This window comes from Mytilus galloprovincialis, chromosome 8 (genome assembly GCF_965363235.1).
Source record: "Mytilus galloprovincialis chromosome 8, xbMytGall1.hap1.1, whole genome shotgun sequence".
Taxonomy (NCBI): domain Eukaryota; kingdom Metazoa; phylum Mollusca; class Bivalvia; order Mytilida; family Mytilidae; genus Mytilus; species Mytilus galloprovincialis.
Genome location: NC_134845.1, coordinates 80,524,428 through 80,537,090, shown reverse-complemented (window position 1 = coordinate 80,537,090; position 12,663 = coordinate 80,524,428). Strand labels below are relative to the sequence as shown.

General features: G+C 31.4%; 1 protein-coding gene across 1 annotated transcript; it reads right to left on the bottom strand.

The window, feature by feature from the left end:
• Positions 1-306: 306 nt before the first annotated feature.
• Positions 307-10,933, bottom strand: LOC143042654 (uncharacterized). Its single transcript, XM_076215067.1, has 10 exons — positions 10,637-10,933; positions 9,665-9,756; positions 9,066-9,302; positions 8,282-8,509; positions 7,431-7,482; positions 6,803-6,867; positions 5,671-5,910; positions 4,792-5,016; positions 3,149-3,914; positions 307-2,685 (listed from the first exon to the last, which is right to left on the bottom strand). Exons 2-10 carry the CDS (start codon positions 9,752-9,754, stop codon positions 2,417-2,419), a joined length of 2,172 nt encoding a protein of 723 aa, XP_076071182.1. The 5' UTR covers positions 9,755-9,756; positions 10,637-10,933; the 3' UTR covers positions 307-2,416.
• Positions 10,934-12,663: the final 1,730 nt, after the last annotated feature.

Here is a 12,663-nt window from a genome sequence, read left to right as displayed (position 1 = left end):
AATCTTCATTATTTATTACTTAGGGGCCCTAAATAGCTTACATAGCAGTTTTGCTCATGATTGAAGGCCATTGGATCACCTCTAAATGCTTACTTCTACATCATTTGGTCTCTGGTGGGGAGTTATTTCATTGGCAGTTTCATTGGCAATCATACAACATTCTATTGAATAAGTGGATAGGAGAGTAGTGCAATACTCATTGCTGTATAGGAGAAAACGCCATGGTTAATTTTTCAAATCCAACCAAACTCTCCATATTCTTTATCATACTAATAATTAGCAATCTGAGTGAAAAATAAAAATAAAAAATTAAGATATTTTTATTTGTAAAAATATTGAATAATATATATATACTTCAAAACAAAACTGTAAAATAAGAGGTACAAAAATACAAATCTTTTTAATGTGATTGTAAAGTCACACATACATGTAACACTCATATAAAAGGTTGTGTTTGTCTTGTCTACAATGAAAGTATTGGATTATTCATAATGTTAAGTGTATGTGATACTTACAGTAAAACATTGGATTTCACCTTTTTCTTCGAGATTTTCAAAATAAAATCAATTATGGTCAGTAATCATGGTGAGTTAAACACTGGCAAGGCATTTCAGCATCCGATGTTTGTATAAAAGAATCAGTTATATATTAAATTAAAGAGATATACGAGATCAAAACCTAACATTATACATTTAACCAATGGACATCTAGAAAAAATATTAACTTCTGAAGTTTATATATTTCATAAATACCAAGTTTCATAAATTGCTGAAAAATTCAATTTTCATGGAAAACAGATATTATGGTTTTGACAAAGTCTGCATAAAATTCTTTATAAATTAACATGATTCATGTACCAAAAATTAACCAAAAGTCTGAAGAATCTATAAACATTAATCTTTGACACCAGTACTATTTCTATGAAAGTATTGTTAGTCGAAAGGAGTCATACTTTTAAAAAAAAATTATCAACGATTAAAATGACAACATCCATTTGTAAAACATCACAAATGTATTACCAGTAATCACTTGCACATTGATATCGTAAAAAATATTCAACTTTATAACATAATCACAACGATTGAAATTCATTAAAAAGATCAAATTCTAACAAAAAACTTTTACATTCATCACAAAGATCAAAATTTAACAAATCAATATGATTTATATTCATAACAAGAACATGAAGAATGTGTCCCAAGTACACAGGTGCCCCATCCACACTATCATTTTTAATGTTCAGTGGACTGTGAAAATAAGATAATAAAATCTCTTATTTGGCATTAAAATTAGAAAGATCATATCATATGAACATGTGTACTAAATTTCAAGTTGATTGGGCTTAACTTCATCAAAATCTACCTTAACCAAAAACTTTTAACCTGAAGCGGGACAGACAGACAGACGCACGAATGGGCAGACACACAGACCAGAAAACATAATGCCCATAACTGGAGCATAAAAAAGAAGATCCAACTTTCACATAATCAAATCAATTTACACAATTTCTTTCTAATCCCAGAAGTCACATAAATATACTGGTATACGCTCTGAGAAATTAGCTGGAGCATTTAAAAGCATATCACAGACTATATGTTATATCAAGTTAAACTGAAAACTAAACTTGGCACAAAATGATAAAAAAAATGTATAAATTATTCCTATGTCTTCAGTAAAAATATCAACAAAAGAAAAACAACACATATATAAGGGTCTGGATGGGGTAATTCATATCTGTATGCTTGAATTTTGTAGGTAATTTTTCTAGATATTCTTTTTATTTTTTGTTGATTTTTTTCTCTATTCTTTATCTTGATCTTTAAACAAAAATTTGGTAAACTTGATAGGTTCATTATCTTGATATTTTGATACACATATTGATGATTCTTTTATTTTGTACATAAGTTTTGATGATATTTTGATTTTGTACACAAGTATTGATGATACTTTGATTTTGTACACAAGTATTGATGATGCTTTGATTTTGTACACAAGTATTGATGATGCTTTGATTTTGTACACAAGTATTGATGATGCTTTGATTTATGTAGACACATTTTGATTATGCTCTTGTACTTATATAGTTTAAACATTAAAAAGGTGTTTCAAAAGAAAGACATATAAAGACACTATGGCAAAAATATAGAAATGATGGCTAATAAATAGAGATTATGGCAAACTTGTAGAGATTATGGCAAACTTGTAGAGATTATGGCAAACAAATAGAGATTATGGCAAACAAATAGAGATTATGGCAAACAAACAAATAGAGATTATGGTAATTGAGTAGGAATGATGGCAAATAAATAGCCATAAATGGCTAACACATAGACATTATAGCATGGCAAATAAATAGATATAATGACACATCTCTGTTATTTTATCTCCTTCTGTATCAATATTTCAATCAGGAAGTCTATTTAATACGTTGGTATTTTATGAGGAATTCTGGGTAACATTGAGCATGATCGTACACAACCATTTCTCTAAATATCCACTGTCCATCAACCAGCACAGAATCAAACAACTTTGTGTTTCTGCATTCTTTCTTACACCTGAGTGACATGCAAGATCTACATGGAGGCCTCTGCATGCGTAGTGGTTTATCTACGATGCATATCTCACCCATGCACATGCGCGTAAGGAACATGCTTTTGGGTGTCATGTCTCTGTTAGCTCTATCATCTGGGGAAGAAAAAGAGAAAACACATATAAAAGTAAGCAAGTATACTGTAAATTCAGAAATTATTGCGATATTTTCATTGTTGCAAAAAATATGATTGGGTTATAATCACAATAAATTAAACTCTCATTTTGAAATTTTTTATATGAACAAACATGATCTTTCTGAATATCACAAAAAATAAAATCGCATTTCAGTTTTAAGATAACAAAATTGCAATAATATATGAACACAATAATTTCTGAATTACAGTATTTGGAAAAAAGTTAGTACTCTCTAACTAACAAAAAATGTGATATTTTTAATTTGGATAAGAATCAGACGGGAAGTGAAAAAGGTTCTCTTTTTTTAGAACTTGTGTCAAATTATTTTCAATGCTTCAATTGTGTGTACAAGATGTGCATGGTAGTCTATTTTAATCAAAAGTGTCACAAAAGACCCTAAAAAACCTTAATTTTTGCTTACCTGCATACTGATCAGATTTTGTTGAACTTTCCGCTCCATAAACACCCTGACCAAACATAGCATTAGGTCCTGCCATCCGACTGTCTAGGCCTGTGGCTAAGATTATTTCTATATTCTCCGCCTTTGTCCCATGAAAAACATAATGTTCGTTTATTTCTCTGTAAATATCCTTCGTCAAACAAGGATCTATATGATGTGTGGTTAACAGGTGACCTTTGGACTTCCGTAATTGTTCTGGTGAACAAAATATACTGGACTTGGTTACAACTTTTCCAAACATCTGTTGACGGAAACTGGCATATTTTTCGAATAAATTGAGATTCTCCAATCTTTTTACACCCATGACTTTAATTTTATTGTATTTGAGATCAACTAAGCCTGCAGCATCACGTCCATGTTTAAAGGAATCCTCATTCCACGTCTTTTGCACTAACAATCTAATGGCTTGAAAAGTTTTTTGATCGACATCCACCAGTTTGAAAGCACCTTTTGAAGCAAATGTTGGGTCAACTTTCAACTTCCTTAACCTTTCACCTCCAGGAAAATAAGTCCAATATGGAGGAGTCATGAGGTCATTCTGGTACATTTGTATAAACCACTGTATTGTACCTCGTGCAGGCATACGAGGCATTTGAACTAAGTTTAAAGGCATATTTTCTACACTGGCAGGTGCACATGGTTCTCCCTGTTTAGGAGGTTTCGCAATCAAAGTCTTGTCAAGCTTCTCCTTGCCTTTTGCATAGCGAAACATTTTATCTTTGAATGTCTGTTAAGAAAGTAAAGCAGAGTTCAGCATGATTGTATCCTCAAAATAAATGTACAATTATGTGACATTTTGGAACTGGTAAATTTTAACATTGGGCAAATTTCTCTGTAGAAGATTTTTGTTACTGTTAATTTTAAGTTTGAAATTAGTGCCTGCATTTGTTATTGTTAATCCTTGACCACAAATCCAAAGCAATTCCAAATAATATTTTCAAACAAGGATGTGTCCAAAGTACACGGATGCCCCACGCGCACTATCATTTTTCATGTTCAATGGACCGTGAAATTGGATAAAAAATATAATTAGGCATTAAAATTAGAAAGATAATATCATAGGGAACATGTGTACTAAGTTTCAAGTTGATTGGACTTCAACTTCATCAAAAACTACCTTGACCAAAAACTTTAACCTGAAACATGCACTTTCATTTTCTATGTTCAGTGGACCGTGAAATTGGGGTCAAAAGTTTAATTTGGCTTTAAAATTAGAAAAATCATATCATAAGGAACATGTGTACTTAGTTTCAAGTTCATTGGACTTCAACTTCATCAAAAACTACCTTGACCAAAAACTTTAACCTTAAGCCGGACAGACGAACTGACGGACGAATGGAAGGACGAACGGAAGAACGGACGCACAGCACAGACCAGAAAACATACTGCCCCTCTACTATCGTAGGTGGGGCATAAAAATCCCCACTGAAATTTTGAATGGGAGTTTATCATTGCGAAACCTGATACTTACACATTTTTCCAATTAATAAAACAATTGCAATAATTTCTGAATTTGTCAATCATACCACATCTCCTTTATTTTTAAATTTTTAAATGCTTCATGTTTTTTTATTATTGCAAATCAGAAAACTTTTGTGAATTACCTTGAATATGTTTCCTGCTGAAGGGTGCACCACCAAATATATATTTTGTAAAGAGGTATCATCACAATTTCCACTCAGGTATTCTATAATTGACCCCTGGATAGCCTCGGCTGATAATTCTGCTGAGTAGCCCTTCAGGTCAGTTCCAAGAGGGGGTAGAGATATTGAATGATATCCTGACTCTGTAGCCTCCATAAAACACTGCATCAAAAATATGTTGATTGCCTAAAAATAAAAAAAAGGTTGTTGTGTGAATGTACTAAAAAAATAATAGCACCAAGTGCGCTTGGTATTTTGTCGTATATGATAAGTCATTATTGAGTATATTGAAATTATTGCAAAAATAACTAGTGGATAAAAACCTATAAATTATATTGTGTCAAATATGACTGTTGAAAGTCCCAAAATTCTCATATGACAAACCAGAAAATTTTAATAATTAAAAGTGAAGTCACATCCACCAATTATCGCAACAACAATTTAGTAAATATTTTATTTAAGCATACTTGAATTGAGCTATTGTATGACAGTTAAAAAATGAATGCCTTTTATCTTTCTGACACTATGTGATAGTCAAAGCCCCATAACTCTGGAACCTTCAAGTTAGTCTACATTAGACCAAAATCAGTGCCACATCCTCGCTGCTTATTATGGGGCATCTATTTGATAAGGTTCACATAAAATTTTAAATGTAATAGAAAGACAAAGGACAGCAACAAAAAAAAAAACAAAAAGCAAAGGAAAGGCGCTTTTATTGCTGTTCTTCATCTCAAAGTCATAGTGAGACCTTCAACAAGGAGCAATATACTCTCACATCAGTAAATGTGTCATCATATACTTATCTTCAGGAGAATTATCATCTATAACAATGTATTTTACCTGTCTGCATTCAATCTTGGTTGATTCTTTATATATAGGTAGTGCTCCATGATAGACAGCTTTACAGTTGGTCAGATCTGCATTACCTGTCACAGCAATATGTCCGTATTCTATTTTATCTCCAACATTCTGCTTCAATGATAGATGCAGACCAGGCCCTGCCGCTGCACATAGTTCTTTAGACATGGGTGATTTACTCATGTCCAAGTTTTCTAGAGTTTCATTTACTACAACATCACACTGAAAATAGAAAAAAAACCACAATGATACATTGAGACCAGGCCCTGCTGCTACATATACATCAAACCAGGCCCTGTCGCTGCACATAGTTCTTTAGACATGGGTGATTAACTCATGTCAAGGTTTTCTAGTGTTTCATTTACTACAACATCACACTGAAAATCCAAGACATTATAAAAAAAATTGTACATGACCATGACATGCAAACATATCTCAACATTGAGTTGGATGTTATGCAGCTATCAAATAATCAATCATTATCTTTTTCAAAAAATATTCTCCTGCTGTTAAAATATGCATATAACTTTTTATTGGCCTTTTATAGTTACTGTGGAATCATTAATTTTCGTTGGATACCAATTTTCGTGGATTTCGTGGTAACAAGTGAACCATGAAATTAGATGTTCCACGATTGACAAATTTTCTATAGGCTTGTATGTAAACTGCATCAAAACCACGAAATTAAATACCCACGAACATGCAAGTTTTCCCTTATCCACGAAAATTGGTACCCACGAACATAAATGAATCTACAGTAAATAACAAGCTGACTATGAGGTATAGGCTTTGCTCATTGTTGAAGGCCGCACATTGACCTAATTAGTTGTTAATTTGTGTGTCATTTGATTCTCATTTGATCTCATTGGCAATCATACCACATCTTCTTATTCATATTTGATGGCTGTATTAAGTTCAAGATTGCCTGAACATTAAGGATAATTTGAAACTGAAAATGATTTTCATGAAATATGGAAATTTGTCAATCCATGAAATTTTGTTACTTTCCATTTTCCTTTGTTTTACGATATTTTTGCTTTCTTCTACATATAATTTTGGGCTTTCGTTCCTGACTTTGTTTATTTGTAAAATATTCATCATATCCTCTACTTACCACTTGTTTTGTTAATGATCCTCGAACTAGTGTGAACCTAACATTTCCTATATCTGTGGAATATTCTAAAATACAAAAAAAAATTGAGAATTTCTAAGTATTTGATTTTTATTATCAAAAACAGGGATAACCAGAATGTTTATTAAGTTTTCATTCCTACAAGTAAATGTACCAAACTTTTGTTACAGACTTAATTGGTTTTAATTGTGTTTAATCAGTATCTTCATTATATTCTCTTATTTCAATAATTTAAAATTTAATTAAAAATTATAAGTTTCCATTTGCAAATAAATAAATGATTCATGTCTCTATGAGATATTGAATATACTTTTTGAAGTTGACATGGCCAAATAACCGATTCAGTGGCTTGAATTATTTGTTTAATATAAGAGGGTCACATCAGATGAGCAGTCATATATTTCTGTAGTCTTGAATTTTTCAGGTCTTTTTTTTAAACGATGTTCTCTATTCTTTCAATTTTAGCACCCTATTTTTCTTTTTTCTTTATTTTATGCCCTTTTTTCTTTCTTTCTATTCATTGCTTAAATTATTCTGCGCTTTTGCCAATGTTTCTCGAACTTGTAAACCCCATTCAGACCCTCATATATTTTAAACGTCTTGATCTTACCCATAGTTGTGACAACATTCTGACTTCTGTGTTTTGCTTCTTCAATAAAAGCCTGCAAAACAATGATTTAATTTATAAATAAAATGTCATTGGGATTTTCCTTTATATTTATAATTGTATTCTATTTAAAAAAAAAAATCACAACTTTTTTTGTCACAGACAACAATAGTATACAAAGTGAGTTAACAAATCATGTAATATAAAGGTTGTACATAACACTACAGGGAGATAACTCTGTAAAATCTGCTATAAGTTTTTATCATGCTTTACTGTTAAGGAAATATTAAGCTTATCAATGATGAAAAATAGTGTTTGTCGAACTGATGTATTTCTAATGAAAAAAATATGTGGTTCAAGTTTTGGGAAATTTTTATATTTTTGTCAAAGGTCAAAGCAAACCTTTTGTCAAAAGTTTATGAAAACACATTTATAATCAAGATTTATGGTATCACCTTACTATGATATGATTAGTCAGCCTACATATGCATGTAAGATGTCTACAAATACAACAGGCATCACATGTGAAGCAGGATCTGCTTACTGTTTCAGAACACCTTACATCACCTCCAAATTTTGATGGGTTTCATTTTGCTACATCTTTTTTATAAGTTTTAAATGTTATATTTTGTCTTTTGGTTTCTTCTCATTTTCTGCCATGAAATTGTCAATTTGTTTTTTGAGTTATGTATAAATGAGTTTGAATATCCTTTTGGTATCCTTTGGCTCTATTTTACATCCCTTGGTCTTTGTTTGAAAGTTGTCTCTCAAGTCTAAACTAACAAACAATCCTTTTTTCTATATACATGTGTATGTTAATTTTGCGATAAATAAATAGAAAATAAAATATTTACTTCAACACCTTCTTCATCCCCTGGAAATATGACAAATCGTACATCTTTAACTGTTGGCTCAGTACCTAGACTTTCTTCAAAGTCGGCCATACACTGGAACATTAACTTGGCAACATTGTCTGCCTTAAAGTTGCTAAACCCACGACCCAAAGCAGGAAATGTGATAGACCGCACATCACGTTTTTCATGAGCTTCTTGTAACGACGATGTCACTATCTGTTTCAAAACCTATTTGAAAATCAAATAATTTACTTTGATATGTTTTGTGTCAATTGCTTTCCAATACTGTTTGATTAGTACATAGTTTTGTAGTGAACAAATATTGCTAATTTTGGATGACAATAAACGGTGAAAAAAATTAATACTCTTGAAAATATATTAACAATGGATAATAAATAGAAAACATGAAATTTTTTAAAACAAATGACAAAGCTATTATTTCTCAGAAAAAATAGTTCTTTTTTTGTGAATACAAAATATTAAAGATTTCCATAATGCCTGATGTATCAAAGAGAAATAATTTACAAAGTATCACAAGAGATTTCAAAACTGATGTTATCATATAATGCTGTTTTATTTAGATACATTGCACAGACTTTTTTTGAAATGCTATGATGTACCAGACAGGGCTTAAAACATTTAACATCAATCTAAAGACACAATATAACAAAAAAACATCGGGAGTCGATCAACTTGTTCTTGCTTATAGTGGACTGTTTCCTTTCTAAATAGTAATCAACCAATGACACCTTGACCTACATTCTATGCATGAGTGATTATTAACCTTTTCAGCATTGTCCTTGTCACCTTCTGTCCATCTCTTGAGAAAACAATGGAAAACTAAGGCACTATATAAGTTATGTCCCCCTGATATAGCCAGCTCCCCACAGACGACACCATCAGGATATTTGGCTGATATTTCTGATTGAATCTGGTCACCTGCTGCTTTGAATAAAGCCTTGGAACCCAGTCCATCGGTAAGGTTGAGCTTCTGTGATGTGCTGTTGACTACAACATCTGTCTGTCAAAAAAGAAAGAATAAAACCTTTTGCTAAATGGGTATTTTGCACCTGTCCTAAGTCAAGAACCTGATGTTCAGTAGTTGTAGTTTGTAGATGAGATCCATAAGCATGATAAGTGTTTCTCCTTTCCCCAATTTTCATATAGATTAGACCATCGGTTTTCCTATTTGAATGGTTTGTGGATATGTGACTTTATGGTTTTACCAAGGTCTGCATAGTATTACATACTTATTGAAAATTTATTTTTCATTATACAATGAAATTGAGGTTCCAGGATGGTAATTTAGAAATCGATGAAAATTAGTTTCAATCGAATAATAATTTGAATCCACAGTATTTTTCTATATTATAGTTTACATACCTGTTCATTATAAGACAACCCAGTGATCACCTGCACTTTGATGTGTTTAAATTTCAAACTGACTTGATGCTGTCTGTCAAATTCTGCCATTTCTGTAAAGTAAAAAAAACTCTCGTCAAATTATATTCATATTGTGTTACATTCAATATGATGACAGTGTGTGATTAATGCTGTTATAATGCTATAGTTTTCAAGAATAATGTAATTAAAAAAAACCACTAATATCTAACAAGATTGCTTTTAAACTGTGAGATTAAATTGTTTAGTAATTAAAGTATTGGTTTTTTTTTTGATTTGTTAAATAAATGCTGAAAATTGATATGCATGATAAAATACCTCGCATGCAACTCAAAGGAAAGACTAACGAATTTGTCAGTATTTCAAAGAAAAATCACTTATGAAATCAGTCTTAAAGTTCAAGAATTGAGTGAAAACAGTTCATTTTCTGAATTCACAAGCTATTTGATGACCCAGGAGGTATTTCAAAAATCCTGGGTATAGGGTGAAAGTCCCACAGGATATGGGTCAGTTAACAGGTATGCATTTGACATGAGAAAACTGACAGACTAATTTAAATTATGTACAAAGTATAAACACAAATGAACACATAAATATAAACATGATAAATGGTTGTTTTGATAATCAGTCATGTCAGTGGCAAATCCAGAATTAAATTTTCATAAATGGAGCTTGCATACTGCCAAAGAGTGGGCCTCCTTACAGTGGTGCTTCAGTGATTCCTAAATAAACAATACAATAAAAAAAATCCCAGAAAAGAGGGTGACAACACTGTTGGAACACTAAATATGTATCGAGATGAATTGGTACAGAATATACATTTTTGCAGTTGAAAAGGCTGTTGATTACTAAAAATAAACTTCCCATATTTTTTTTTGCAATGAAACAATACCCCCCCCCCCCCTTTTTCAATTATGTATTTAAAAAAAAATGTCAAGGTCATAGTTTCTTTACCTGAGACTATCTGTTACGAAAGACTGTTCACTAGTGTTTCAAAAGTACATTGAATTTGTTGTTTCTATAGCACAGTAGTCAAATGTGAAAATTTCCACTCTCATCTTTCTTTTTTTAGAACCTTCGATCAAACAAAGCGAAAGGGTTTATTTTTTTTCATAAAACAACGATCATGACGATGATAAAATTATTAAAACCTTCTCTCAAATAATATCAAATATTAAACTTTTGCCTTAATTAGCTTCAATAAATTGTGTGCAGAAAACAACGAAAACATGATTAAACTAAAACGAAAGTAAAACTGAAAATTCCAAAAAGAATAACTGGACTCGTTTCCGGTATGGCACACAGGAATGTTCCGGAATTATTTAGAACTTGCCGGCAGATTAAAGGAACCGGTAATTTAGGTAAGTAAGTAAGTAAAACTTTATTTGGATTCGGCATATTGACAAACAATACAAACATCAGCTCTAATGAGCTTTTCACCGAATATAAAAACATATGCAATAACAAATAAAACAAGGCATGCAGCATGCAATAAATAATAAAAAGCAGCACCAAAAATTAACTCTAAGCAAATCAGTGGCGGATCTAGAAATTTTCATAAGTGGTGGCCCACTGACTGACCTAAGAGGGGGCCCGCTCCAGTCTCGCTTCAGTGATTCCCTATATAAGCAACCAATTTTTTTCCCAAAAAGGGGGGGGGGGCTGCCCCCCCCCCCTAAATCCGCCTCTGTAATTAGCATATACATGTATCTTGCAAAATACCAAAAATGAAGCACTGAATTTTTAAAAAATTTGCAGTTTAAAATATTTTTTTTTTAAATTTATGATTTTTTTTATAGGTAAAAATTTCAAATCTTTCAAATTTTAAAATGTAAAAAACAAAATTTCAGTTGCAATGCAAGCTGTTAATGCAGCATACAAAGCATAAATATTGTAACACAAATTATCTACAGGCAGAGAAAAAAGATTCAGTTGAGGTAGTTCTTACCTGTGGTATTATAACCAAGGCCAGTACATTGCACGTTCCTGACCTGGTTATTCATCTTGCTAGGTTGGGGGAACTAGCTGGTAGCTTTTATATGAATACATGTCAACGTAACACAGATTCAAAGTTCAATATATAATGTTTATTAATTCAGCATTCAGTATAGTTTATCAATCACAATAATCACAATAATCACATAAGTTCATGAGACATAATAAAACAGTATGTCTGATATAAATCCGAGTCTATAACACCAGTGTCCAATACGTGACTATAAAGCAAGTGTCCCAAACTACATGGTCAACTAATATATATTGTATCATTATTCAATTTACATAACATTAATACTCAAATAGCTAATTTACATAATAATGCTTATTTATCTATATTCCCAAATATCAAGTCTTTGTGACATAACTTAAATCATCTTAAAAAGTAAGAAATCCTTTTTGTATATATATAACACTTCTTTAATCCTTAATTCTCTATTGTCATTTAGGCCTCAGGGGATTACATAATAATTTGCTTTACACTTATCTAAAATTGTGAAGATTTATATTAACTATTTATCAAGTAAATTATTTCTTAAGCTAGTGCTAAATATCTTAACTATAATACTAAATTATAACAATGATTTGAATTCCACATTTTAACATTCTGACATCTAAAATATACTGGTTATACCCTTCCCTTCGTCGCCAAGATTGCTCCTGCAATCTTCAATTAAAATACAAAATGCATCATAAAAATGATTAATATAATACACACATCATATACCAACAATTGAATTTCTGATTTCTGTCAATGAAATATTACAATATATATAAAAAAAAATTGTGAAAACATTAATAAATTTCACTGATTCAAGTTCCTGTAATAAAACATTACTAAATATATATATGTATACATGTTCCTGGATGGGGAATGATCAAGTTTAGGTTGTCCATATCAGGGAAGGTCTCTGAAGTTCACTAATATTGACAAGTCCAACTCTCACATAGTTAATGACAATGAGCTCATTGCATACTTCATGAAG

Excerpts from the sequence above, each read along its gene's own strand:
- LOC143042654 (XM_076215067.1), bottom strand. The coding sequence starts at position 9,754 with ATGGCAGAATTTGACAGACAGCATCAAGTCAGTTTGAAATTTAAACAC. Across the intron at positions 9,303-9,664 it reads GGTTGTCTTATAATGAACAG|ACAGATGTTGTAGTCAACAG; the intron begins GTATGTAAACTA and ends CTTTTTTGACAG. Across the intron at positions 2,686-3,148 it reads AAAATCTGATCAGTATGCAG|ATGATAGAGCTAACAGAGAC; the intron begins GTAAGCAAAAAT and ends TTTCTTCCCCAG.